General features: G+C 56.6%; 10 protein-coding genes and 1 non-coding gene across 11 annotated transcripts; 5 read left to right on the forward strand and 6 right to left on the reverse strand.

Moving 5' to 3' along the window:
* Positions 1 to 264: 264 nt before the first annotated feature.
* Positions 265 to 1,235, reverse strand: M421DRAFT_421582 (uncharacterized protein). The gene has a single exon (XM_033592879.1). It carries the CDS (start codon positions 1,093 to 1,095, stop codon positions 445 to 447), a length of 651 nt encoding a protein of 216 aa, XP_033447991.1. The 5' UTR covers positions 1,096 to 1,235; the 3' UTR covers positions 265 to 444.
* A 2,319-nt stretch (positions 1,236 to 3,554) lies between these two features.
* Positions 3,555 to 3,637, forward strand: M421DRAFT_t79. Its single transcript has one exon. It is a non-coding gene; the product is annotated as a tRNA-Val (tRNA).
* A 1,440-nt stretch (positions 3,638 to 5,077) lies between these two features.
* On the reverse strand, positions 5,078 to 6,546 carry M421DRAFT_174383 (glutamate-cysteine ligase regulatory subunit). The gene has a single exon (XM_033587818.1). The coding sequence runs from the start codon at positions 6,448 to 6,450 to the stop codon at positions 5,557 to 5,559; it is 894 nt and encodes a 297-aa protein (XP_033447992.1). The 5' UTR covers positions 6,451 to 6,546; the 3' UTR covers positions 5,078 to 5,556.
* Positions 6,547 to 6,639: 93 nt separating this feature from the next.
* M421DRAFT_174316 (AP-2 complex subunit sigma) lies at positions 6,640 to 7,759 on the forward strand. Its single transcript, XM_033587817.1, has 6 exons — positions 6,640 to 6,676; positions 6,758 to 6,920; positions 6,995 to 7,028; positions 7,076 to 7,193; positions 7,249 to 7,523; positions 7,607 to 7,759. Exons 2-6 carry the CDS (start codon positions 6,910 to 6,912, stop codon positions 7,637 to 7,639), a joined length of 471 nt encoding a protein of 156 aa, XP_033447993.1. The 5' UTR covers positions 6,640 to 6,676; positions 6,758 to 6,909; the 3' UTR covers positions 7,640 to 7,759.
* Positions 7,760 to 8,636: 877 nt separating this feature from the next.
* Positions 8,637 to 10,105, forward strand: M421DRAFT_174393 (Maf1-domain-containing protein). The gene is made up of 2 exons (XM_033587819.1): positions 8,637 to 8,749; positions 8,815 to 10,105. The coding sequence occupies exons 1-2, from the start codon at positions 8,744 to 8,746 to the stop codon at positions 9,835 to 9,837; spliced, it is 1,029 nt and encodes a 342-aa protein (XP_033447994.1). The 5' UTR covers positions 8,637 to 8,743; the 3' UTR covers positions 9,838 to 10,105.
* Positions 10,106 to 10,476: 371 nt separating this feature from the next.
* Positions 10,477 to 11,627, reverse strand: M421DRAFT_6000 (glycosyltransferase family 62 protein; the record flags this gene model as incomplete). Its single annotated transcript, XM_033595736.1, has 2 exons — positions 10,477 to 10,497; positions 10,542 to 11,627. 2 exons carry the CDS (start codon positions 11,625 to 11,627, stop codon positions 10,477 to 10,479), a joined length of 1,107 nt encoding a protein of 368 aa, XP_033447995.1.
* A 244-nt stretch (positions 11,628 to 11,871) lies between these two features.
* Positions 11,872 to 14,631, forward strand: M421DRAFT_174302 (uncharacterized protein). Its single transcript, XM_033587816.1, has 2 exons — positions 11,872 to 12,358; positions 12,429 to 14,631. The coding sequence occupies exons 1-2, from the start codon at positions 12,014 to 12,016 to the stop codon at positions 14,319 to 14,321; spliced, it is 2,238 nt and encodes a 745-aa protein (XP_033447996.1). The 5' UTR covers positions 11,872 to 12,013; the 3' UTR covers positions 14,322 to 14,631.
* A 1,773-nt stretch (positions 14,632 to 16,404) lies between these two features.
* Positions 16,405 to 18,719, reverse strand: M421DRAFT_64967 (uncharacterized protein; the record flags this gene model as incomplete). Its single annotated transcript, XM_033596209.1, has 2 exons — positions 16,405 to 17,288; positions 17,333 to 18,719. 2 exons carry the CDS (start codon positions 18,717 to 18,719, stop codon positions 16,405 to 16,407), a joined length of 2,271 nt encoding a protein of 756 aa, XP_033447997.1.
* A 986-nt stretch (positions 18,720 to 19,705) lies between these two features.
* Positions 19,706 to 21,447, reverse strand: M421DRAFT_101670 (amino-acid permease inda1; the record flags this gene model as incomplete). Its single annotated transcript, XM_033586667.1, has 2 exons — positions 19,706 to 20,987; positions 21,035 to 21,447. The coding sequence occupies 2 exons, from the start codon at positions 21,445 to 21,447 to the stop codon at positions 19,706 to 19,708; spliced, it is 1,695 nt and encodes a 564-aa protein (XP_033447998.1).
* Positions 21,448 to 23,776: 2,329 nt separating this feature from the next.
* Positions 23,777 to 24,110, forward strand: M421DRAFT_421591 (uncharacterized protein; the record flags this gene model as incomplete). Its single annotated transcript, XM_033592880.1, has 2 exons — positions 23,777 to 23,826; positions 23,918 to 24,110. 2 exons carry the CDS (start codon positions 23,777 to 23,779, stop codon positions 24,108 to 24,110), a joined length of 243 nt encoding a protein of 80 aa, XP_033447999.1.
* A 1,095-nt stretch (positions 24,111 to 25,205) lies between these two features.
* M421DRAFT_64606 (uncharacterized protein) lies at positions 25,206 to 25,403 on the reverse strand (the record flags this gene model as incomplete). The annotated part of the gene is made up of 2 exons (XM_033596178.1): positions 25,206 to 25,272; positions 25,312 to 25,403. Coding segments are annotated over 2 exons (159 nt in total), but the record flags the coding sequence as incomplete, so codon positions are not given.
* Between the last annotated feature and the right edge of the window lie 1,081 nt (positions 25,404 to 26,484).

Genomic DNA, 26,484 nt, shown 5'->3' on the forward strand with positions numbered 1-26,484 from the left:
TGCATACGCGTGTCACCGTTTCAGACCGATCAACGTCCTCAGCCTCGCCAAGCTCTTAACACGTCATTGAGACCTTGGTGAGACTTGGCTGAGGCTTGTGCAGAGCCGCATTCGAGTCTGAAGTCCATTCGCCACGCGGAACTCCACTCCGGCCTTCCAGACTCATGCATAGTGTCTCAAGCACGCGGGACCGGCCCGAGGCGACCCAGAATTTAGTGCTTGACGTCGACTCGGACTTGTGGATTCATGTGTGTAATTGGAAGGTGAGGTTTGATGGCATAGCTCGTATTGAATTTCTACCGTTTTGCAAATCGCAAGGCCTAGTTGTATTGCCTGAAAACTCCGAATCCTAATATCGCTTTAATCGCAATGAAGAAAAGTGAAAGAGCACATTGATGACAGCAAAACGCTCCTTTTCCTGGTGGGTATCGTTCAAAGTAGAACTCAAACTTCGGTGATAGCAACAAGTGTCACCTTCGGCGCATCGTCTTCCTCTTCGGCTACCTCAACCTCGGCATCGCGCTTCGTCCTCTTGCCTGCCTGGACGCCGTTGGCAGCGGAGTTCTGGGGAACGTTGATACCGGGGCTGACGACCAGGCCGACGCCTGCGTTCTCAGAGCCCATCTCGATCTTGGGCGAGTTCTTCATGGCCTCCTTTGCGTAGCTGAGCGCGGCGTTGAAGCCCTGCAGATCTCGCTTGATCCACTGCATTGCGTCCTCGACAGCGCCAAGCTGCTGCTCTGCGGGACTGGGGGCGCGCCTTCCAAGGAGAGTGTCGACTGCACGGCGGAGGTTCAGGGATCGTTTGGCAGCTGGTTTTCCTTCAGCTGGCTTTTCTCCCTCTTTTGCGGGCTCGGCTGCGGGGGGTGCAGATGGCTGGGCTTGTTGCGCACCTTTTGCTTCGCCTCCTGCCTTGGTGGCTGCTCCTGAAGCGAGCGTGGCCATTAGCTCTGAGGCTGATTCCTTGCTTCCAAGTGAGATCTCTCCATCACCGACTACCAAGGCCGGAGAGTAGGCGCCGAGGTTGATGTTAAGGGGGACGGCGGAGACTGAGACGGCTGCGAGAACAGCGAGGAGGACCTGTTGGGGAAGCATCTTGATAGTGTTGACGAGATTACTTGGGTTCGGCTAGCGATGGATGGATTCGATGTCGATTGTGTGATCGTTTTGAAGCTTCGATGAAAGGTCGCTAGCGACTGATTATGATTTAATAGATGATTAGAAGTGAACAGAGTAACCGGACTGAAGAACCGAAGAAGCGCATCTTTCTGGATCTTAAATACATACAACATGTACAGGAAGCCTTGTTGTGTGCAGTGGACCAGTCCGACCCCGCCAAGGCTGTACGGCTGTTTGGGATGAGGTTGAAACTTCTGTGAAGCCATGCCAAGAGGCTCAAGGCCATGCAAGCATACCCGTGGCAGGCGTGGCAGAATTTGCCTCTGCAGCCTCGTTGCCAAGCTTCTACCGCTGTTTGAAGTATGCTTGAAACTTTTGTGACGCGGAGCCAAGCACCGATAAGCGTCTGAGGTGCATTCGTACGCACAGGAAGTCCTGCAGGAAGTCCAATAGGGATGGAGACCAGCTCGGTCTGACGCATCGTGGACGTCGCCTGAGGGGTGACTAGAACTGATTGAACGTGAGCAGTCCATGCTATCTTCCTTTGACCATAAGTCTTGCAACGCGTCTGTCATGGATGCGATTCCTTCGTGCATCTCGAGGTCGTATAGGTACGCTCAAGGAAGTGAACCGACAGCTCTAGCATATTTCATTGTTCGCATAAAGCATCATCAATAATGGTAATGGTCGTGTTTGCAAAGCCAAGTTTTTGTGTAACGCCTACATCTGTACACGACCAGTCACGAAGGCTTGAGGTTCCAAGGCTGTAGTTGTCTTGCGGGCCGCCAGGCCTGCAATGCCAAGTGCGCAACGTGCAAAGAAAGGACGGGACAGCTCTTGGACGAGATTTGGTGTGATCAACGCCGTCCAGAGTCGTGTAGGTAGAAGATAGCGACCTCCTTGGCAACGGACATTTCTCCACAAGCGTTCGCGTGGGGACTAACGTGCGAAGGACACCTCAGTGCCCGTGCTTCGACTGAAGAAGCTTTTGCTGCAACAGACCATGTCTTAGTCGAGCGGAGCCTGAGAAGCTTGACTGATGTGCGAGCTGGGGAGAAGGCTTTGTTAAGGTGTTCAAGGTTTGAGATAGGTGTTGCGCTAGGCATTCAGGCGCATGTCGAAAAGAACCAACCCGATTTGGACGCAATGTCGAACGAAGCTGCGACAACCTCAACCTTGGCGAAACGGACTGTGCGCCCAGCTCGTGGCCTTTCCAGCCGGTTCAACACATGAGTCTGTGCATTATTGGCAATGCTTGTTGCTGAGTGGCAGGTACGAACGCGTGGCTGACGCAAACCAGCTCTGGGTCGTCTCACCGGTTGACTATCACCACTATTGTCATCACAGAACAGCTAGTATGACAAGCTTCTACGCAAGCACAGGTAAGAGAACAGTCTCAGGTGCGTTGCGTAAGGTGTCGAAGGCGTCGAGGCGTTGGATTGAAGGAGTCATTGGGTGTCCAAGGTTGCGAGGGGTCGAAAACTTCATTTCGACGAGTCGTTCGACCGGCATTGCCTTCACCACTCTATCAACGACAACCGCTCGTGACTTGGCAGCAAGCGCCATCTGCAATGCCTTTGATTTGAGGTACGGCATTAGAGTCAGCAAACTGCAACCCCCGATGGGACACTGGAACTCAGCCATATCTTGACAGCCTTTCGCACAGCACCAAAGATCGAAGTTTTCTGCGCTCACGACATCAAAGAACGATACCAAGCACCGCCGTCACCGATAGGGTTCATCTGGCACCTCTTGGAAGGTCGTGAAGTGGAGAAGACCCACCGCCCAGCTGTCTCCCGGCAGAAAGTCTTGATCAGCTCCCAAGAAGCCAGGCATCCTTGGTAGGGGCAGACAGCTCTTGGAAAAGAACAAGACTTTAAGCCTGACAGCTAGAGAAGCCAGGGTGCTGTCGCAATATGTCCTCAGCTTTACGGGTAATCTCAGGCCGACCATGGAGAGTACGTAGGCCTGTTCATGCTATCGACTCCTCCCCCTATGTTTTGAGTCGCAAAGCATTGCGAAGGATCAAATCCTAAGAATTGGAACGTGATCGAAGCTGCAGAATCTCGAAAAGTCGGCGACAGGCTGGTGCGGCTGATGGAATTGTACTGGCCCAGACATGACTCTCCGCTAAGTTCTGCCAGTTTGCAATTTCGTAGTTGAATCTCCAAATTCTTGCAAGAGTGTGATCGACGATCGAAGTTCCTATCGAACAACGAATGAGTCGCCGAAAGGTAGCCGAAACAGCCCCTTAACCGTTCCACTCACGCACGCAAAGCGAGTGCTGTCTGTGCCGCTTGATTAGCTCGAAAAAGAGAACATAACAATCCACAGGTTTCTTGCAGCTTCGCGAACCTGCCGAATGGAATTCTATCTCTGGAATATAAATTAAACATTTTATTGAAATTATCATCAGTCAAGTAACTTGGCGCATCGGTTCGATGGTGTAGTTGGTTATCACGTCAGTCTAACAACGTTAGTCCACTGAAGGTCTCCAGTTCAAGTCTGGGTCGAATCATTTTGCTCTTTGGCCCCATCTCGGCCCCGGGTGACGACAATTTGTTTTTACCAGTAGAAAACACTTCTCGATTGACAGGCGCATTCTGTTGCATTCTTGATCGTCTTTCTTTACTTCTCCATGTGTTGCCTAGAGTGTCTTAATCACTCTAAAGCAGAGGGGCACATGGTCGGTTCCCGAGATATCGGAGGTCTTCACGCGCCTGCGCAATAAAGAGAACTTTACATGCGGCAGGCCTCATATTTTACAGACCTGCATATTTTGAGTAGAAATATCGAACTTGAGCACTGCTTCCCTTCGAATTGAGTTCAGGTGTTGGAACGATCTAGGCTGGGGGATATCGATATGGTCGTAAGAAGACGAGGATATGTCTGAAAGTCTGTCTGCCTCTTGCATGGGCGGAAACGAGCACGATTCCTGAGAGAGAAAGAATCGAGATAGGGATTGTACTACCACAGTTCGACAGCGAAGGTCTATTGGGGTTCAGGGAAGCGTATGGTCAGGTACCGTCAGAAAAATCGCGTCTTGGAAGGGCTGGTGACCGATCTTTACACGACACGCAGTCTTTCGAGATGGGCGACACCAGAACGAGTAATCCGGCTATTCGGCCGCTCTGAGCTCAAACCTCACCAGCAGTCGTGATTCCTTGAGTAACGCTGCTGTAGACATAGCTATCATCTTATCATTCCAAGGCTTTCGAAGACCACAGAGGCTTGTAGGCAGGCGTGATGGTCATTGAGATATCTACATGAACGGCATGACACCGAGCAGGCACATTGTTCAGGGCGTCCTCGGTCGTACGTTTGGCAGTGCAATGCTAGAGGTGAATAACGCTCTACTACAAGGTACTCAGAATAGATTCTCTTTGCGCTACTGATATAGTCAACGAGTTTATTCAAGCCGCCAATCACGTACAAATTCCGAAGACCTCCACAGTCCAACGAATGTTCCGTCCTAGTCATCCAAACTCGAGTCAGTCAGGGTATCTGCGCCGTGGAGATACATGTAGGCAGCTGATAAGATCCCGCCACGACGTCCAGAACACCGAGCCAGCCCCACGCATAGATCAGGACCAGTATATGAAGTAGGTATAGACGGTGCCGAACCTACAAGCACCTACAAACCAGTGACAAAAAGCTTTAAGTCCCCATTCCGCTCCATTGTACGCCACTTGATGAAGTTGGCCATGTGCGTGTTGTAGGTCTTAGTAACGCCACAATTAAGCCTCCCGATTTTCTCCAGGTAGTAATTCTTCTTGTCCAGAAGGCTCTTATTCCTCTGCTACTGCTTCATGAGCCAATTCATCGATGCACAGTGATCCTTTCTCATCGCCGCGATGGACGCCTTCAGGTCGAGGTAGTCTTGCTGGAGCTTATTCTCATCTCGAGTGGCTGCCTGCCATCTGCCGGGCTTTTGGAGATGATGGGGAATCTCAGAAAGGGGGGCGAGGGTTTAATCTTGCGGAATATTAGATGCATTTGAGGTCGTTGAGGGTCGGGTGGTATCACGCTGCTGCTGAGGCGTGGGGGAAGTCAATGCAGTCCGGACGCAAGTTGATATAGGTTCTGTGCGCATTGCGGTGTGTAGAGCTGATAGCCCCGCCACAATGAGTGCCAATTGACGGACGATACACATAGTCTTGTAGGCGGACGACATCGTTGTAGTATGTGGTGTTGCTGTTGGCCGAACTTGTAGGCATGTCGAAGTCTTGGCGTTGAATGTGCTGTAGCTTTCGTTCTGAGTATTTGCTCTCAGTTTATACGACCACTGTTCAGGCCGCAATGTTGTATATGCTGCGTATTCAAAAGCCTTGGACATGAGTTTGAAAACGTTCAATCCCTTCCACGTTGGAGCCTGCATGGCGTCCCCGACTGGAATTGTGCTTGAGAAGAAATAATGTGGCTTCGGTAGTGCTGTTCCTACTCGTCCCGTAACTCTGCGACCGCGAAGTACCCTTTGTTCTCAACCACACCTCTGTCTTTGACAACCGCGGTGTACTTTACGACCCACTGTGGTGCCACGTCGCCATTGAGACCTCCCGTGTTCGACTCACTTGCCAATACGCCTGACCCGTTATCTCCCGATCCCAGTATCTGCCTCAGCGTTCCCCGTGGTAGGATGTTCGTGCAGTCATTGTGCGTGAGGAGTTCGATCTGCTGTTGCTTCGCGTACAGGATCAGCGGCTTGGGCACGACGCAGCAGTCGCGAACGTTGATCTGGTTGACGCTCGGTTTGATTGTTGTGTGCTCCAAGAACTTCTCCAGCCGTGCGACGCCAAATTCAGCAATGCCCAATTTCGACACCAGACCCTCACTGTGTAGCTTCTCCAGCGACTTCCACGTCATTGCCATTGTCTCGATGTCCTCTGGTGGTACTTCAGACTCTTCGCAGCCTTCTGACGTGGATTGCGGGGCAGACGGAGGGTCTTCTAGATCTGAGTCCTCGTCATCCGCGTCGAACGATATGCCTGGGAAACCGACGATGAGGAGGTCTATCGACTTGCTACCCAGCTCCTTCAGGACCAGCTCAATTGCTTCTCTTGTATGAGCGCATCGGCGGCCGGCGGGTATGTTCGGAAGGTAAAACAGTTTGACAGTGATATCGTAGGATTCCCGCGGTTCAGTGAGCGGCGAAGGTTCGTGGGTGGGGACGTAGAGGGCGCCGTCAGTCTGCGTAGTCCATGACTTGTAGCTGACGCCGGATTCTGCGGGAGACCCTTGTTGGTTCGCAAAGTTTGAGCGCAGAGACGAGGTGAGCTCTGTGTTCGACTTCTCGAAGAATGGGCGGCGCATGACCGAGGGTCCCCCGGACATGATGTTGCTGTGAAGGTCAGTTGCCGTCCTCTACCAGGATTGCAAGACGCACGAGGTGGATAGTACGAGCTTCATAGCGACGGCGTTGAATTGATACTCCGGGCAAAAGCTTTACAACACTCAACACGTTGTTCGTGATCTGGGACGTTCCTTCCTTTTCTATCTTTCGAGGAAGGAGTTTGTCAGCGGCTGCTCAGTTAGCGTCCGCACTACGATCAAGGGCGAGGTGAGTGCCGTGTGAGTGATCGATGAGGCTCTGCTGTTGCAATGCTTTTCTACAATTATATTCTAAAGCGAGAGTCCGCAGTGAATGCAGGGCCCTGTTGTGTCGGTGATGGCGGGGTGCTGCGCGTGCTTTGACGTTTCGCGGGGCTGTCCGCAGCTGTCCGTCGCTCGCGGATCTCGTTGGCGCACCATCTCCAAAGAACAGCACAACACTGCTGGACATCGCCCAACACCATGACGATCAAGTGAGTCCCTAGCCCCACACGCATTGAGATACAGCCCTTGTAATATAGGACCACGTGCTAAGAGTTTGATAAAGATACCTCATCCTGCTCTCGCGGCAGGGCAAAGTGGTTGGTACCTCACCCTAGACGCACCAAGCATCTGCTGAAGCTCGCAGCGCCTTGCCAAGTGGTTCACAACGCTCGCCCCCAAGGACAAGGCCAAAATCGTCAAGGACGTCTCGCAGCTCGTCCTCGCCCGCCGCACGCGCATGTGCAACTTCCTCGAGTACAAAGGTAGGCGGTGGGTCCGGCAGGGGTAGCTCTTCGCTAGGCTCACACAATCTGCCAGACACCAAGATCGTATATCGCCGATACGCCTCGCTCTTCTTCATCGCCGGCTGCGACTCCACCGACAATGAGCTGATCACCCTCGAGATTGTCCACCGCTACGTCGAGCAGATGGACAAGTACTACGGCAACGTGTGCGAGCTCGACATCATCTTCAACTTCCAGAAGGCCTACTTCATCCTCGACGAGCTGCTGCTGGCCGGCGAGATGCAAGAGAGCAGCAAGAAGAACGTGCTGCGCTGCATTGGGCAGCAGGATAGCCTAGAGGACATGGAGGTGAGCGAAATGGGCCCTTGATCTTCGTTCTCTCCCACACGCCGTGAGCGCCATGTGGCTGACACTCGCCCGCCGCTCCTCAGGCCGAGGACGACATCCACTCAAAGATTATGTAGCATGTCGACGTTGGCCTGTTTCGAAGAGAAGCATGAACCATCACTGACCGTGTCGTCCCCGGCACCAGACAGCAGAGGATTTCAGGGGACGCTTGCGTGACAGCGGCATCTTGTAGCACTGCAGGCACAGGGACAGCATTGCACGGCGAACGGCGCATCGAGCACGGAGTTACACGATGCAGAGATCATGGCGACAGGAGAACGCACCACCAGTCGTCCTGCCGTGACACGCGGACGACTATGGCTGTACTCTATCTACTTCAACTATACACCCCAGTCTGGCGAGCGTTGGGCTCGTCCAGCAGGTTTGGCGTTAGCGGTCTGTGGGACTCGAACGTGATTACAATGTCATGCTATCGAGATTGCTCTCTGGCTCTCCCTTTCTCTTCTCTTCTGTTGTTGGTCTAACAAGCTCAACTATCTAGCTACAGACTACACCAGCATACTGCACTCCATGCACATGTGACAGCAGTGGTTCGGATCAGCATTGGTCCTTCTCCCAGAACCCAGCCTCTATCAATCAATACATCGTTGCCGAACTCCTCAGGAGCTCATTGCCAGGCAGCCAATGCTACTGTCCGCTTCTTCATGTGCTCGCTCTGCCAGCTATCGTCATCGCTCACAATCCACATGGCCCAGGGCCGAAACGACTAACAGCTCCTGCGACACCACTCAGGACCCCTCGCCGTCCCATTCCGTCCGTCACCAGATGTTCGTTGGTCGACAGGAGGTGCCGCAGTCGGCTGTTCTCGGGCCAATCAGGAAGGGGGACCCGAACCACGCTGGCACTGCCGCTTTAGTCAGCTCCCAACACCGCTCCCCGACGACGTACCTGCAATCGGCCTCACACCACACTGCCCTCGATAATTACATGTCCCTCGCCTGCTAGACGACTGTCTGGCCGTTTCAACAGTATCTCCACCTCTCCGCAGCCAGCCTAGAGTTGTTGCTATCTGTTGCATCGGCTCGCGCAGGCCCACCCCACGACAAGGAGCACCTACAAAGCAGCAGCTTCGGCACGCTGTCACAAAGCCTCGAGCATCCCAAAACAGTCGCACTATCATCAGCAATCCTCAGCGATAGCTAGGAACCCGATCCGACACGATGAAGGTGCGTGCAACATGCCTTTCTACGCGTCCTGGCGTGTGATGATGTAACTGACGGGCGATCGGCAGTACCTTGATTTGTGCGCCCTCCACGAGGTCAACCTCGCGCTCAACTTCGACACGCAAGACACAGCGATCATCGGCGGGTGCGACCTCTGGACGGTCAAAGCAGCCGGCAGCGATAAAAAGCTCTACAAGCGCATCGAGAACACGCTCGAAGCCCGACACAGAGACCACCTCGCGGCCATCGCAGACCTGTCCGCGCAGTCGGCTGCGCAATTCGCTGATGACATCGACGCAGAGAGGGATACACCGTTTGGCAGCTTTAACGAGGCGTCGAACAGACATACGTTTGCGTACCTTATCGCGACACTCAACGCGACGCACATCGACTACGACTTCGCCAACACGCTAAACCCAGACGAGTTCCGCCGCGAAACGCAGCAGAGCTTCATACACAAGATCGACCAGACCATGTACTACCTCCGTCCCCAGGTGTACTCGGCTGGGCTCCCCGCAGGCGCGGTCACGCCGCTCGGGTCACCGATCTGGAGTCCCCGATCGTGGCAGCTGCTCGACAGCGAGATGGACATGGCCAGCTGCGAATACTACGGGTGGGAGCCGTCGGACGACCCGTTCGCCGACGATGGGGCTATCTGGAGCCACCACTTCTTCCTGTACAACCGCGATCGGAAGCGCGTCAGCTACTTCTACCTGCGCGGCATCTCTGCGCTGTCGCCGAGTCCCAGCATGTCCATGTCGCTCATGAGCAGGTTCAAGCAGACCAAGATTGAGTCGAGCACCAACGCGGGATCGCGCAAGAGGGCTGAGTACTGGCTGGGCGAGCGCGCCAAGAAGGGCCTCGAGGCGTACGGCGACAGCGACGAGCTGGATAACATGGTCATCGACCACCCCGGCGAGGTCGTCGACGCGGACCAGGACGGGTTCGTGCCGATCCGCGAGATGAGCATGGACGCCGATTATTACGAGAGCGAGGGCGATAGTGATGTGGAGAGTTTGGTGGAGATGCACCGGCGCAAGAGTGGGGTGCGCACGATGAGCCAGGGCATCATGGACCGCATGGAGCTGTGAGCAAGCGAGGCCAGGTCGCGGGTGTATAAGGGGTTGATCATGTCAAGCATCATGGACCGCATGGAGCTGTGAGCAAGCGAGGCCAGGTCACGGGTGTGGATAGGGGGTCATATAACTCGACAGTGCACGGCGATGCACTTGCGAGGCTTTCTTTTGGTTGCATATACCGGCGTTGGGGGGGACAGATTTTGCGCAGCGAAGGAGTGTTTTTTTTTTCTTCTTTTCTTTTTTGTTGCGTTGGGGACTGTGCTTACTCGACGACTACGACAGGCGTTGCGGTCGGTGGGAGCGACGCGTTCCACGCCTTTGTGTTGTGTCGAGATACCCCTTTCATTACTGCTCTGACGGGATTACTTGCTTTGCATGTCTTGGTCTATTCGTGTTTTGCGCTATTCTTGCCTGCAAGCTGGAGTGTGTATCTAGTTGTGGTACATGATGTGTGGTACATGATGATGTGTGGTACATGATGATGTGTGGTACATTGAATAGTGTGGCATACTGAATCGTGCAGTACATGAATGGTCCGATTAAACGCCGCCCAGTGCCCGCTCAGACAGACCTCCTATTCACTCGTGGAAGACGACACTGTTGGAAGACGACACTGTTGGAAGACGACGCTCGTGGAAGACGACGCTCGTGTCACTCGTTGAAGTGGTAGACCTGCAGTTGTTAGCGCAGCTTGGCATGTAGAACAGACGACTGACCAGGTAGTTGGGCAGCCCAAACGCGTCCCAGTTCAGGCGGGCGGCCATCTTGGCGAAGCCCTCGGTCTCGATGAGGTGGTAAAAGGCAAAGGGCGGGAACATGGCGCCGTCGCGGTGGACCTCTGCCTTGACCAGCAGGGTGGCGCCGCCCACGCCGTCGAGCTTGACCTTTGCGCCCGCGTCGGCGGCCGGGTCGTGCATGTAGGCCATCAGGCTGCGGTAGGTGGCCATCTCCGCGTAGCCCTCGAGCAGGATGTCGTCCTTGCCCATCTTGGCGCCCAGGTCGCGGGCCGTCGCAGAGTCGATCCAGTTGTTGAAGTCGTACGGCCGGGCGTCCATGGCCTTTTTGTCGTCGTTGTAGTACCGCTGGAAGCAGTTTGGCGCGATAATGGGCACGTCGTAGGCGGCGAGGTCCTGGATCAGCGACCCGGGCGTCTCCACCACGTCGGCGTCCATCCACAGCACCCACGACGTCGTGGGGCCCAGCGTGGTGAAGAGCAGGCTGTTGCGCGCCTTGGCCATGGCCGCCCGGCGCGCCTTCTGGTTCGCCATCTTGTGCCGCTCGGCCTCGTCCTGCGAAGCCAGCGGTATCTCCGTGTCCTGGCGCAGGATGCTGACCGCGGCGAACCGCTTTGCCTTGGCCCCGCCCTGCGTCTTGGTCACGGCGGCCTGCAGCGCGGCGTACGCCGCGTTGCCCTCCTTGGTCTTGGGGATGATGAACCCGAGCGAGATCAGGTGGTGCGGGTAGCTCAGCTTGAGCAGGTTGTCCCAGTACCCGTCGTAGAAGCGCGCGAGCGGCGTGAGGATGAGCACCGATTCCCCATTCTCCGCGGGCGTGCGCGACGTCGTCACGTTGTTCATGTAGTAGTGCACCACGGGCGGCGCGACCTGCACGGCGCCCTCCCGCGCCTTGCGGAACGGCAGCGTGGGCGGCGACAGGGCGCTCGACGCCGTCTCGCCACCCGCGCTCTTCTTGCTGAAGGCGGGCGCATCGCCGCCGGAGAAGAAGAAGACGACGAAGCCGACGCAGAGCACGGCGGCGAGGACGAGCGTGATGGGATTCGAGCGACGGAAGGCGCGTGACATGGCGGCGGGCCAGGAGGTGCGTCGTCTACGCCGGGGGCATCAGAATCCCAGAATGGACGGCGACGGCAACGGCTCAGGAGGCGGGCAACGGGGGGAGGGGGGGACTCGCGGGCAACGTGTCAACGCCGGGCAGTGCGGCGGCGCTCGGCGGGGAATGGGATGCGACTGGCGAGCGACCTGCAGGCTCAGCAATGGGCGTGCACGGCAGACGTGAGGACGAATATGGCGCGGCCGTCCCTTGCGGGTGGCAGGCTCGCATGTGTGCTGTCGCGACGGGCTGCTTAGTCAGCGAGACGGTCGCCCGTCTTGACCTCATCGACTGCACGACGCGCCGCGACGCCCATGTCCGCCCCCACGACCACCACCGCGCCCATTGAGCCCGACCGATGACGCTCCTGGTCGCACGACAATGCCGACTCTTGCGCGCTGCCGGGCCGCCGCCGCTGCTGCTGCCTGTGCCTGCTGCCCGCGCGACGACGCGGTCGTATGCGGATGAAGCCGCGCCGCCGCTGAGGCGCTTCATACGGAAGCACGCCGTGAACTCGTTCGGCGGACCGCCCACGACCGCCGTCCGCGTCTCGGAGCGCAGAGAGGACGGCGCGGGCTTCACCATTACGCGGAACAGCGCGCGGGGCGATGCGCGGGCCAGTCGTGCGAGGGCGCCGAACCAGGTCATCGACACTGGCTCCGTGGCCAGCGCCGTCCTGGTGCCTGCGTCTGTCGCTGCCGCCGTGAGTGCGCCCGAGTCCTTGGACGGCGCCTGCTGCTGAGCCCCCACACGGCGCCTGCTGACCGCCACAGACGCCCGCGCACTTTGTCGACAAGATGGAGCCGCTCGCCGCCGACGCCGCACGCACCCACGGCCTCGCCGTCTTTTTCGCAACGCCGTCGTTTGCCACCTGGCTCCTCGACGACAGGGTGTTCCTGGAGAAAGCCCTCGCTCAGCTGTACGGCAACCTCGCCGTGCCCGCGCCCGTGCACGCCGTCTGCGCCGTCGTCGACAGACTGCCGCAGGCCGCCTACACGGGCGGGGAACTGGGGCGCGATGCGGTGGCAGAGGAACTGGGGCGCGATGCAGTGGCAGAGCAACTGTACCGCCGCGCGTGCCGGCCGCCCGTCAACGAGGCCGGCGTCGAGGGCATCGCCTACGTCGCGCTCCCCCGCGACGCCCTGCTGTCCGCACAGCCGCCCGTCAGCGGAGACCAAGGCTGCATCGACTTTGTTGCGCAGACCGTGGCCGTGGGAGGCGGCCGGTGCCACGACAGACTGCGCGTGCCGCTCGCCAACACCGTCTTCCAGACAGGAGCGCCCGCCACCCTGATCAGCTCGTCGTGGGCGCCGTCAAGCAGCGGCAGGCTGGAGCTCAGGTCGCGCGAGCAGCGCAAGACGCTTGCCGTCCATCTGTCCGCACAGCGTCTCGGCTCGCCCCGGCACCAGGACGTGCGAGCACTCGGCGTCCCGCTGCTTCCTCTGACCATGCCGCGCCAGGTGGACGGCCACATGGGCAACATCATCCGCCGACTCATTGACGGCGACGGCAACCACATGACTGCGTCCACGGAGCTGGAGGACGTCGTGCCGCGCTACTTCAAAACGCGCGGCGAGTCGCCCCGCGCCACCTCGGCCTGGGCGCTGGTCATGTCCGAGGGGGTGGCGCGCATCTTGACGAGAGCGTGTGCCAGCCTTGGATCCGACCCAGCGTTCGACCCAGCGTCCGACTCAGCGTCCGACTCAGCGTCCGACTCAGCGTCCGACTCAGCGTCCGGCCCCGAGGGCTTCGAGTCCATGGACAAGGAGGAGATGGCACGCTGCCAGCAACACGCCCTTGAGCTGCTCTGGCGCGCGCATCCACCGCAATGCAACACGCTAGTCGACCTCGCCTGCGGCCGGGGCGCGCGTCTGCACAAGGTCCTCAGCGGCGGCGGTGGATGGGGCAAGAAGGCCGGCCTGCTGTCCCTCGATCCCATGCCCACTGGCCCGCCGCAGCCTGAGCGAGCACCCGAGACCGACGACGACGACGACTTTGACAGCGTGGACGAGTTCTCGACGGCGCTGAGGCCCGTCGTCAACGACGGCGACTACATACAGTTCTTCATTTCCCCGGCAGTAGCCCCGGAGCCCGAGCCGGACGCGCACGACTTCTCGAATGAAGAGCTGCCCTCGGGCTCTGGCGAGAAGAAGCAACGGACTTTGGAGAAGAAGCAGCGGACTTTGGAGAAGAAGCCATGGACCTGGGAGAAGAAGCCATGGACCTGGGAGTTTGGCGTCATCCCCAGCACCATAGACTCCATCCCCGCCGACTCCCCGCAACACCCCTCGGGGCCCGCCGGGGAGATTACAGTCCACAGAGGCACATTTGGCGCGCTCACCGAAGGCGGGCTGACGCTCATGCACGGTCGCGACATGGACGAGAGGACTGGAATTGCAAAGGAGGACGTGAACACGACGACGATCAATGTCCCGTTCGCACGCTGGTCTGCCATGAGACTCGTCCCGGAGGCAGGCGCCAGACTCGTCCCAGAGACAGGCGCCAGGCTCGTCCCAGAGACAGGCGCCAGACTCGTCTCAGAGACAGGTGCCAGACTCCAGACGCAAAGCGACGCGAAGAGGTTGCAGACGTTGCAGACATGGCCCAAGTCGTTCAAGCGACTCACACTGGCAAAAGGCAGATTCGATGCAAGTAGCCCTCTGTAGACAACAACAAGTCGTTTTTTTTAATGCCGTGTAGTTGTCTACGCGTGGCTTCTCGACTTGGACGCCGTGCACACGACCGTCCATCCCGCCCTCCAAGCACAGCAGCGAGACATCCACCAAGCGAACCAAGGCAAATCCAGACTCGTCTCCACACGCTGAGAACGAACCAACCGCCTCCGCTGAGAACGAACCAACTGCCTCCGCTCTCGCCCGAGCGGCGCTCGCGGATCCAGAACGGCCGGCCTGGAAGAAAGCGGCCATCAGGAGAGTGCTCAGGCACTTTGACGACGTGCAGAGAGGCGGGCAAAAGGACCCCGATTTTCTCGTTCGCCGAATCAAGACGCAAATCCCCGCCACACCACCCACCTCGAAGACGGAAAGACACGGGAGCAGCAGTAGACGCCCCAAGACCGAGAGACACGGCATCGCCACGGCTCCCAAACGGCCAACGGGCTCGCTGCACATTGACCTCGGCCACGACCCGCAGTCCCCGCGCAGCTTCTCCACCAAAAGCCCACGCAGCTTATCCACCAAATCCCACGCGCGCCGCCGCCGCAAACGCCTGCTGAAGCGCTGGGACGCTTTTACGGGCGCAGACGCGGCCGCGCCGACGCTGCCCATGAGGAAGATTGTCAACGACCCCGGGCTGTCCATCAGGAAGATTGTCAACGACCCCGAGCTGTCCACGAGGAAGATTGTCAACGACCCCGGGCTGCCCATGAGGAAGATCTTCAGGGACCCCGAACCCGGGCGAAACCCACGACGACAGCAAGCGGCAAGAGCGCGTGCGCCGGCATCCCCAGGCACGCTCCCCCGCCTCCTCCGCCAGGCCAGAGGGGAGATTCCCCCGCGGACAGCGCACGAACGCGCCAACGGCGAAGATCGGCTCGACTTTGATAAGCTGGAGAGCTTCCTGTGGCGCGGGTATGCGCGCGTCGTGCGCGTCGTGCGCGCGGCAGCAAAGGACTTGCCGGTGAAGGACTTGCCGGTGAAGGACTTGCCGGTGAAGGACCTGCCGGCGAAGAAGCGCAGCCAAAAGACATGGGGCACAGATACAGATACAGGCACAGGCACAGGCACAGACATGGGCTCACGCACGGTGCGCAAGGTCTTGGGGAAGAAGGACAGGACGGCAGAGCAGTGCGCCGCGAGCGTGCAGCTGAGCGGCAAGTACATAGCGTTCCTGGCGGAGCAGATCAGGCTGCTCACGGGGCGCGAGGCGCGGTCGCAGGGTCCCGCGAGGCGCAGACGCAAGAGCAACGTCGCCAGGACCGTCGCCAGGGCCGGCACGCCGCACGCCGAGACACCACGGTTCAGGCGAACAACCCCCCAACGACCGGCCTTCAGACGAACGGCATCCAGCCGCCGCCGCGGAACCCTCCCCCACCGCCACCCCGCCGGGCTATCCTTCACCATGCGATCCCTCGCTCTCAGCTTCTCCCCTCCCTCCCAATCACCATCCACACTCCCACGAACCCCTCCACGTCTCTCCCGCGCACACGGCCTGCTCGCGCTGCGCGCCCGCGCATCGCGCGTCATCAAGCGCGCCCAGATCCTGTCCGCGCAGACACGCGCCCTCCTCCCACGCGCACCGGTCCTGATCAGCGCCCACAGCGCCCGTATACGCCCGCGCTCGGGCGCGTCGCGGCGACCTACGCGCGTGCCATCGCCGTCGCCGTCTGCGCCAGGCGAGGGTGCGGGACGGAAGCGCAGGACGGCACACCACACGCGGCGCTCGCTGGGCAACGTGGACTCGCGCCGCACGGGCCCGCGGCGCGTGCTGCTCGGCGGCTGGAAGAAGGTGCGCAAGCACGTCGTCGGGCGGGCGGGGGTGCGCAAGTACGCCGCTGGCGCGCCCACGGCGATCCGGAAACTGGCGCGGCGGAGTCGTGCGCAGAAACTCACCGACGACGTCGGGGCGTGGTTGGGTGGTGCTGCGCGGTGAAAGTAGTTGTAGTGCGGCTTCTATCATGATCTTGTCGTGCGGCTTACATCATGATCTTGTCGTGCGGCTTCTATCATGATCATGTACAAAACCTGTATACACTAGTTACACAACAAGCGTAATTTATGTTTCATTCATTCAGTACTCCCCCCCGTTCAGCGGCCCGAAGCCCATGTCCGTGTACGAGCTGCCGCCCTGCGGTATCCAGCCGCCAAAGTTGTCGTTGACGTCGTTCCACAGATACAAGTCGCCGTTCTGGAACGCCGCGGAGAAGTCGCCCATGTCGGGCGTAAACGACGGCTCTCCCGTCGCCATGCCCGCCGTCCACGCGTACGGCGTCGAGAGCCCGAAGCTAGAGCCCGCGAGCGTGGCGTGCTGCGGCTGCAGGTGGCGCTGCGGGTCGGGCGCAGCCTGGGTCTGGGAGACGGGCTCGTGGGGCTGGTGTTTGTCTTTGTGCGCTGCGAATCTCGGCGACCGCGCCGTGCTTGTGTTTGCGTTGGTTCCGTCGTGGACTTTCCTCCGCTTGAGGTGCCGGCCTGCGCGGCGCCACTCGAGATACTCATCGCGCCACGACATCAGCTTGACCTCGAGCACAAACGTCCAGTGCGTGGGCATGCGGCATTTCTGCGGCCCAATGGCGGCCGAGCTCTTCTTCAGCACCGTCTGCAGGTAGAAGTCGACCTTGAGGCTTTGCGAGTCGAGGATCTCGCCCATCTCGGGGTCGGTGCCGACGGCGTAGTCTGCCTTCATGAGCGCCACCAGCGCGTAGATGGCGCGCACGAAGAGCAGGTTGGGCGCCTTCTGCAAAGTGTCGGTGGGGATCTGGATGAAGCACTCGAGGATAGCGTGTGCTTCGATGATGCACTTTGTCGTGGCGTTGATCTGCAGCGCTGAGCGCGACAGGAGCGACTCGGGCTGCACGGAATCGTCGTCGAGGGCGGGCAGCGTGAGATGGCGGTTTCGGAACTCGGTCACGTCGTAGCGGCCGCCGTCCATGCCGAATTCCCACATCGAGAGCATGTCTGTAGTCGTTAGTGATTGTAGCCTTAGCTTAGCGACGACCCACTCTGATGGTATTCCATTGTTAGCGACAAGCTCAAGACGTTCTTGGGCACTGACTTCTTCCAATCGTGCATCCTGCGCTCGAAGATGCGCAGGATCATCTGCATGCGCAGCTCTGAAAGGCTGAAGCTGGTGCTCGCGTCGTCGAAGCCGAACGCTGTGTTTGCTTCGTCTGCTATGCGTTGGAGCTTGAGCCATGCCAGAGTGCGCTGGTCGTTTTGCAGAGGCGACTTCTCCAGCATCGTCAAGCACTCCTCCATCCAGCTGTTGAATAGAAGTATGTTCGGCCGCTTCAGCCTCATGGAGAATCCTGCGCACACAACGTACAGGTAGAGCACGGTTCGACAGTGCTCGAGTAGTTCCTCCGGCGACGAGATTTTCTGTAGTGATCGAATAGCCCGTTTCGGGAGCTGTTCGTGCGTTCGCGGTTTCGACGCAAGCCCCAGCTCCAGCGCCATGCTGGCTGCCATGTTCACCCACTGGTAGATCTGCAGCTGCCCTGGTGTCTTTGGCGGCGAGTAGAATGCCACCGTCACCAGCAGTGCTTGTATGGTCTGCACCGACTTCTCGCCGTTAATGAAGGCAGTGCGCGCGTACAGGTAGACTGCTTCCTCGTGCAGCTTGTCCGACAGCATGGAACCTTTCGAATGTGCCGCTGCTGCCATTATGGCATAGAACAGAGACGGCTTCTTCTGCCTCAGATCCATCGCCGTCCAGTCTCTTGGAATGGAGATGCCGGGGCTTGCAGCGACCAGATCGTTGCGCCAGATGTTGAGCAGCTCCTCTGAGAGTTCCTGCGTAATCACGCCACGATCGATGATGTCGTCGACGGGCCCAAGCAGGTCCCTGGGGCCGCAATTGCTCGCAGGAGCGGGAGCTGCAGCGTCTCCCGGGGACTTGAGGCCCACTACATTGGGCCAGTGATGCGTGAATGCTGATGTCGTTGTCGTTGTGCTCCCGTGTCTCTGAGACTCGAGTGACGGAGACTCTTCTGCATCATTACACTTCTCGGACTCGTCATCCGCAGACTCGTGGTCGCTGGCGCCGGACATAGACTGGTTGGGGCCCTTTATGAGCGACTGCATCTTCTTGATCTCTTTTTCGAGTTCTGCGACTCTCACGTCTGTCCTTTTCCTCTGTCTCCTCTTGACTGGCGGTGCAAAGACACACGATCTCCCAGCTTTGGCGCATCGTTGGCACACGTTCGATTTGAGGTCCGGGTTAGCCAGGCATCGAACCTTCGATGTTCGACAGGCTTCGCACGCTCTGTTCAGAGCTTGATCAGGTCTCCTGGGCTGATATCCCTCCGGTCTGCTCGGCGGTTGATTGAGCATGGCTAGCAGATTCCCGGCTCCTTCTTGCTCCGGCGATCGGGTAATCTGGTGTGACATGGTTGGGGATGGTTGACAGTCTGGTATATCTACATGCACTGACACAGACACTGCGAAGGAGATTGATATGATGTTTCGTACCGCACTGTCTCGCTAATGCTGCCTTACTGTCACATCGTCGGCCTGGAAGTAGAAAAACGCTGGCGTATTTGGGTGTAGAGGCGCATAGGAAAGTATTGGTCGCGATATTGCACCCGGCGACAGCGATAGAGTCACCAATAGCGCAGTTGTGTGCGACAGAGTTGCGTTGCGTATTGACGTTGTTAATTGTCGCTGATTGAAGCCGCCTTACGCGGACGGCATAGGCGATAGACCATACCCAGTCAGGCTAAGATGAGTGGGTCCATTTCGCGCGCCCGCCGCCACTTACGCCTGCAGCCTCACAGAGTTCGTCCATCGCACTTCGAGCGTTCGACTGAGGTCTCGAATGATCGAGTCTGATCCTGTCGATGACAAGAATTGTGTCAATCCCAGATCCGTCCACATGGAACACTTCCGCATTTCCATAGCATCTGCAAACATCAAGGTAACGTCTCGAACAAGTCGTTAGGGAGCTCAGTTCTTCACGTTATGGCCTCCACTCTACATCGGGGTAACACTTCGCGAAGTGCTTCTCGGAGTGTTCGGAGTACGCGATAGCACGGTCGCAACTTGGAGGAGCTGTCCGACGGGAAACACGGCAACCGGAGTCATCTACACCCTCATAAAAGCAAGTCTTTCCACTGCGATCTCCCTATGAGTATACGCCATCTCGTACAATAGCAAATGTCTATTGATGAGTCAGTCGCTTGTCAAGATGTACATCATAGGGCGCGGCGTCCGAGCGCGACAGTTTCTACACGCACACAATAACCGTCACACCAACACACAAAAACACGATACACGATAGTCGGGATATGAGGTAGGTCTAACATTCAAAGGAAGATATACTATGTATACATGGGTATGGCCCGCTTCGAACAAAGACGGACAGACGCAAGCTTGACTTAGCACAGCCAGAACCAGAACTTCTCGAGAGCGTTCCTGGGGATCTGCTCAGGCCAGACCTCAGCATCGAGAGCAGCCTTGCCCGACCAGATGTCGGCCTCGGCAGGGTTGACGAACTTGGTACGCTTGAAGACCTTCCAGAAAACGTACAGGATGACGAAGATGGGGACACCAACGTACGCCGTGAAGAAGTCGGTCAGCTCGCTGGAGCCCCAACCGCCCTTGGTCTCGGTGAACACCTTGAACCCGTTGAAGATGATGATCAGACCAAAGTACACAAAGGCGATCCAGGCGGTGTACGGCTGCCATTTGCTCTTGAATATCAGTGTGTCGCGTTCGACGCCCTGGGCAATGAGAGCCGCGTGGAAGCGGGTGTAGGTGTAGCAGATAGAGCACCAAGTGAAGAGCTGGGCAATGGTGGTAAGGTTCTGGAACCACAAGAAGACGGTATTGGCACCAGTGGAGACGCTCATGTAGGTGAGGAGACCGATGGAAGCGGTGACCAAGACGCAGTATAGCGGGACACCGGTCTTGCTGCACTTCAACAAGAACTTGGGAGCCTGGCTGTTCTGGGCGAGAGCGAACATGTAACGCGAGCCAGAGTACAAGAAGGCATTGCCGGACGAGGTCGCAGATGTCAGGATGACAGCGTTAATGATGTGGGGCAGGACTGGGATACCGGCGTTCTTCATGGCGATGACCCATGGGGAGCTCTGAGCTCCCTTGGCGTTTGCGTTGGTCAGAGCGGGGTCGTTGCTGGAGACGGTGACACCGATCATGAAGGTACCCAGGACGTAGAAGAACAGGATACGCCAGAAGACACGACGGACGGCCTTGGGAATGTTCTTGCGGGGGTTGGCAGCCTCACCAGCGGCGACGGCGACCATCTCGACACCACCGTACGAGAAGGCAGCGTTAACGAGGGTGGACCAAAGACCGGTGAAGCGACCAGTGGCGCCGGTTCCAACGTACTCTTTCATCGCACCCTCTTTCCAGTACCTGAAGCCGCGGCGATCGTGGTCCGGAGCGCCGCCAAGCATGATGACGAAAGCGACGATGAGCAGGCCGAGGATGGTGATGATCTTGACCGACGCGAAAATGAACTCAGCCTCGCCATAGATGCCGACAGCGAAGATGTTCAGGGCGATGATGATGACGAGGATGATGGAGATCCACACAGCGGGTGAGATCTTGCCTTCCTGGTCCCAGTAACCGATGACAAGTGAGGCAGCGGAAATTTCAGCGCAGAGAGTAATGGCACTCTGGTACCAGTTGTTCCAGCTATTCTGGTCAGCCAGGGTAGTGTTGATTCAACGGAGTGTACTTACCCGACAGCAAAGCCAAGAGCGGGATCCGTGTAACGAGCGCAGTACTGGGGGAGAGCACCAGGCAGAGGAAGCCATGTCGCCATCTCACCGAGACACTGCATCATTCCGAAGACAGCGACACCAGTGATGGTGTAACCGAGGAGGACAGAGAGGGGACCGGCGTGGGCAAAAGCGCCGGCAATTCCGAGGAAGAGACCAGTACCGATGGTACCACCGAGAGCGATGAACTGGATGTGGCGCGACTTGAGGCCACGCTGAACGTAGCCGTACTGCTCGGCTGTCTCAACGTCGCCGTACAGGTCCGCAGCTTCGCCGACGGCGTTGCCCCTATCGTGGACAATGTCCTTGATGCCGTGGGTGGACGACTCAGCACCGCCAATGTCATATTGGTTCTTCTCGTCAGTGGCCGACATGATGAAGATGGGTGAGGGGTGTGGACTGGAGGACTCGACCCTGAGAAGATCTTTGAGAGAGGAGACGGGCGCAATTGCGCAAAGAGAAGGTCAAGTCTGATGCCTCTGGAGAGAGTACCTTGCAAGCGGGAACACAAGGCACATGTTATATCTTTGGCCTACCGCTGGCATCTCAACCTAGACTGTCCGTGTCGCCCTCTCGATGCCGAATAACAGATGCACGGGCTCCATGGTATGGCAGCGATTTCAGACTAGCGACGGCATGGACTGCCCCAGGGTCCCGGAGACGCCGTTTCGCACGCATTTCGGCCATGAATTGCTGCAGCTGGTAAGGCTTCTCACGACGCTTGATAAGGGTGGACCAATGGCTGAATTACAGTCGCAGCCAGAGCCAGGGTCACGGACGACTAGCAACTCGAGCATCCGACGTGGGGTCTTCCGCACAAACTTGGTGACAGCGCTCGGCCCCCCGGTTCCTCTATAGGGCCGCGATGAAGATAAGAGCGGCACTCGAACTTTGCTGTCATCTCTCGAGGCACGCGACAGGCAAAGCGACTTGCGACGGGGGCGGATGGTGATACGCAGCCTCGTTGAGAGGCGCAATTTGGCATCAAGACAAGCTTCGCGAAGAGTGCGTGGCACACTAGCTTGGTCTGGGCGCTTCAGGCAGGTGGCAGATCATCTGGACCACTTGCGTCGCGCGGCAGACAGCTGCCACTATCGATTGGCCCATGGTTGTTGCATGAAAGCATCGGTCAGCCACCCTGATAAGGAATCCTTCTGGAATGTCAGACAGTAGTCCCGTCCGTTGCCTGCGGTCTGATCGGCGGTGATATCAGCCCTCTACATGCATGGGCTATTCGCTTCCTGCGCAGTTTTGGAAAAAGCAACACGAACATACGATAATAATAAACTGCCGTTGAGAGGTGTTCGAGAAGCTCAGGCGGTGGTTGTTGTGTGAGGTGTGAGAGGATCGCAGCAGGTGTTAGCGGCGCTCGTCTTACAGTACCCCACTGCGATCATTGCACGCAAACACTGCAACGCTACCTGCCTTCTTGGGAGCGGGAATAGCTACACATCGTATACCGAACACCGTTCCGTTGGGCCAAACGAGCCCTATAGAACCGAGCTGCTCTGCCTTCCAGCACAAGGGCTTCACCTACCGCGCAAGTCATGAACGGCTCCAGATCGTCGAGCGCAGCTCTGCATCAACTACGCGCGTCGAGACCATGCACGCGACCACATTGATCAGGGTGAAGGTGGAGAGGCGGGCGTTGCAGCTCTCGGGTGTATTTCTCGTATTCGCTGCAATAATAATTAGGTGCGGCGGGCCTTGCCTCGTTCGCATCAGCGAGATGCAGAGAACACCCAGCTGCTTATGCCGGCGACGATTAGTGGGTGCGCTGTTGGGTTGATTGACAATCTCAGCGCTATTTTTGACGCGCTTGAAGCTCTACCGTTATCTTTGCAAATAGCTCAACATAGCTTCAGAGCAGTCTGCATTCATGGACGCCTTACACCACGACTCGATTGCGCAATTTACGCAATGCCCTCTGCCGCAATCGATTGAACGCGAACGGACGCAGTGAATGCCGTTCCTGTCGATTCCGCGCGAACGTGGCCTCGGCTGACCTGCTTCCAGTTCATCGTCCTCGGCCCTTCTGATGACTTTCGCGGGAGCTCGGACCTGGAGGCGCTCACCATAACTACACCCTGGGTCTTTGATGCTGGTTCTGCTCAATCTGGGGTGCTCGTTCAATCATGAAGTACCTGTTCCTGCTGCACCCGAAAATCCCTCCTTCGAGTACTTGTCCCGGCCCCACTGTTGCCCACCACCGAAACACCACGCCTGCGATCACAATATGCACACACAGTATTGTGTCGCACCTCAATCCTTCGCTGCTGTTGGCGCCTCGATAGTCTTATCTCGATGTTCGAAACTTTTGCAGGTCTGCGGGGTCCGCGCACGGATTGTGCTTTGACAGTTGGGGAAGACTCCACTGCAGAGTTTCTATGTGTAATGGTTTTTACTAGCACACGCGGATATTGAAGTCCAGAACCACGCGCTTGGACTTGGAGTCCGACCGGCTCTGGGGTCTGGGGAAAGAGTGGGATCTTGCATCGGGTGCGAAGATTCAACACAACGCCCTCTCCCGCTCAAGGTGACAACGAACGCCATGACAAAACCACGACGATGAATAGCGCCGCCTGTCACTGCTCGATGGATTTTACAAGTCGTATGATGGATGGTCCATCCCCGAAGGCCAGGGTTATAAGCGTGCAGCTTTCAAGACAGGAGGCAACCTTGTTTAGCAACACTGATGACGAAATGCTTTCAAAGGCTAGAGAACGCTGGAGCAGGACTTGGCAACCGCGGAGGTAAACCATTGAGCAATGCCACGGTAATATCTTATAGCAAAATAAGATTATATACATGATTTCTCTTCATATCTTCCACATACGACCATAGGACGTTGAAAACAAGGCTTCCCGTTCGCTCAGCCCTATTTAAGCAACGTACCGGTGGATTAGTAGTTAGGTGGGTGACCACTAGCGAATACCCGCTGTTGTATGTTTTTGCCTTTTTTGACGCTCATCTCACTCACTTAAGCTGGGTAAGGTGCTTTCCGGCCACCCAACCAAATGTAACTACCTCACTTTAGATCGCGATAACTTAACCACAACGCTTATAATTGGTATACTGTACACATAGAATCAAGAGTGCAGGCTGCTACTTCCTTAGCTGCTTTCTCAGCTTCTTTTTCTAGGTTTTTGGCAGCATTTTCCGCCTCTTAAGCAGCAGCCAGAGCTATCGCAGCCTTAATTGCTTCAACGTTTGCAAAGCACTTATTTAGGTTAATTTAAACGCGCTTTCTTACCTGTGTGGTCTTAGTACTATCTAGTTAATATTTAAGTTGTTTATTCTCAGCTTCTAGCCCAGCAGCTCTAGCGTTGGTGATAGCAATTGCCTTAGCTGCTTTGGTGAGAACCTCCCAGGTGCTTCGCGAGAGGTTCTCTGATCCTAGCAGCGCCTGCTGCGCGCGCTTTAGCTGCTAAGAGCTCTTTAGTGTAGCAAGTACTGCCTTAAGAAGAGCTCTGCCTTGATCTGCTAGTGGTGGTGTACTTGGGCGCCCAGTGATCTAAGGTGAGTTGAGTACTAGCTTTTTGTTGAACGGAACAAGGCCAGCAGCCTTCCAGCCAGCTCTTATTACTCTCTCTAAGAGCCCCTCCTCTCGCGCTAAGTTAAATAAGGTTACAAAGCGCTCTTTCTTGACACGTGCTGCGTCACCTAGCGCGGAGAGCGCTCTGATCGCATCCCAATAGCTTAACTTTACCACAGAGAATAGAGCAAGATCTAGAGGCTGAAGAAGGTGCGACGCGTGCGCAGGGAGGTAGAGAAGGTATATCTTATTCTCCTTGCACTCCCACATAAAGTCAATAGGTGTGTGGGAGCCATAGCCATCAAGAATAAGCAGCCAGTAGCCACTGCCTGATAGTGAAGTATTTAGTATAAAAATACGCCTTAACCACTCAAGTCTAATAGCATTTAATGTCCAGCCATTTATTAAGGTTGTGTATAGCCAGTTAGGTGTGTTAACTGAGGGAAACCACGTTGATTGGAGGTGTACGCCTTTAAAGATAACAACGCACTGTAGCTTCTTACCCACTGCGCTCACACACTCCAGTACGCTTACCCACTTGCGCAATTCTAGAGATTTATTGTAAGCCTTCTTCTTCCTCGCATCTGCGATAACCTGCTAGTTAGTACATACACCAAGTGCAACGCCAGTCTCATCAAAACTCCACACGTTCTTATAGGGTATACTCAGCATCTTTTAGGTGCGCCTAAACAGCTCCAGCCACTCGTTTATAGTGTTGTAATTAGCAGCAGTAGTACGCGCGCTCTTAATCTTCCTCCCTACTATAGAGGCGACGCGTGGATTGCGTGCAAGAAACTAAGGTATCCATTGCCTGCCAAGTGGGCGGGTGTCGCCATTCATACAGAGGATTCAGGTAGCCATCTCACGCACACGAGGGTGAGATAGAGGCTGTGCGCGTGAGTACTCATCTAGAATCTACTTTACAAGAAATTCCTCTTGCTCTAGAGTTAATTACTGTTGGTGGGAGTAAGCTATCGCGTGAGGTTTGCTGCCATTAAGGCGCTCTTAGAGCGACGATCAGGGAACGCCCCACTTCTTACACGCTGCGCGCTGGCTTTTTTCAACACCAGAAATAAGATCAGCGATAGCAAATTGTATAGCAGTCTCACGGGCATCCATTTTGAGCACGTAGTGGTGGGAAAAAAAGACGTTGATTAATGGTGACGCGAAGTGGTTGGGTGGCCGGAAAGTACAGGTGGCCGGAAAGTACAGGTGGCCGGAAAGCACCTTACCCAGCTTATTGAAAGGAGCAAGCAGTACAAAGTTTCTTAATAGTCATCTTTGTGGCTGTGTGTTTAGTCAGTCTTAGAATTCAATGAGGTAGTGAAATGTGTCCACTAAGCTTTCGAGGCCGTAGCTCCTGTGAAAAATAGTGTAACAACGCGCTGCGAACAATGACCCGATACCATTTAGGTACGGTCCAGCGACTCATGACCATGGCCCTTGTTGCATGGCATGAGGTCGCACCAAACTGCCTCCGAACCCTCATATATAAGGAGCAAGGAACTGTAGTATTGTAGAGTAGTTTTTCTGTATCCTTTCGTACAAGACCTATAGGTGTAGAGAATATATCCTGGTGTTCTTATCATCCCAGCACTCCCATATGCCTCGTAGCGGGCTCACACCTATTCTGGATATCTCTCTTCTTGCCTGCGTCGTTACAAATGGGGCATGACATAATTACGCTCTAGGATGCTCTTTCCAGGCCAGATGTTAAATTACAGAGCTGATTAATAACTAAGAACAATGTAAGCTTATAGAAGAGGAGCATCTTATTTGTATTTTAATACAATCTAAAAAGCTAAGCAAAGCGTCCTGTATAAAGGACTACGCCAAAAGTAAGAACAAGCCTTGCATATGAAGAGGCTACATATTA

This window comes from Didymella exigua (assembly GCF_010094145.1).
Source record: "Didymella exigua CBS 183.55 unplaced genomic scaffold M421scaffold_16, whole genome shotgun sequence".
NCBI lineage: Eukaryota > Fungi > Ascomycota > Dothideomycetes > Pleosporales > Didymellaceae > Didymella > Didymella exigua.

What these genes read in the sequence shown, in the direction of transcription:
- M421DRAFT_421582 (XM_033592879.1), bottom strand. Translation starts at nt 1,095, where the DNA reads ATGCTTCCCCAACAGGTCCTCCTCGCTGTTCTCGCAGCCGTCTCAGTC.
- M421DRAFT_174383 (XM_033587818.1), bottom strand. Translation starts at nt 6,450, where the DNA reads ATGTCCGGGGGACCCTCGGTCATGCGCCGCCCATTCTTCGAGAAGTCG.
- M421DRAFT_174316 (XM_033587817.1), top strand. An exon ending in TCTCGCGGCAGGGCAAAGTG is followed by an intron (nt 7,029 to 7,075) that starts GTTGGTACCTCA and finishes TGAAGCTCGCAG; the next exon opens with CGCCTTGCCAAGTGGTTCAC. An exon ending in CAACTTCCTCGAGTACAAAG is followed by an intron (nt 7,194 to 7,248) that starts GTAGGCGGTGGG and finishes ACAATCTGCCAG; the next exon opens with ACACCAAGATCGTATATCGC.
- M421DRAFT_174302 (XM_033587816.1), top strand. Translation starts at nt 12,014, where the DNA reads ATGACGCTCCTGGTCGCACGACAATGCCGACTCTTGCGCGCTGCCGGG. An exon ending in CTGCGTCTGTCGCTGCCGCC is followed by an intron (nt 12,359 to 12,428) that starts GTGAGTGCGCCC and finishes TGACCGCCACAG; the next exon opens with ACGCCCGCGCACTTTGTCGA.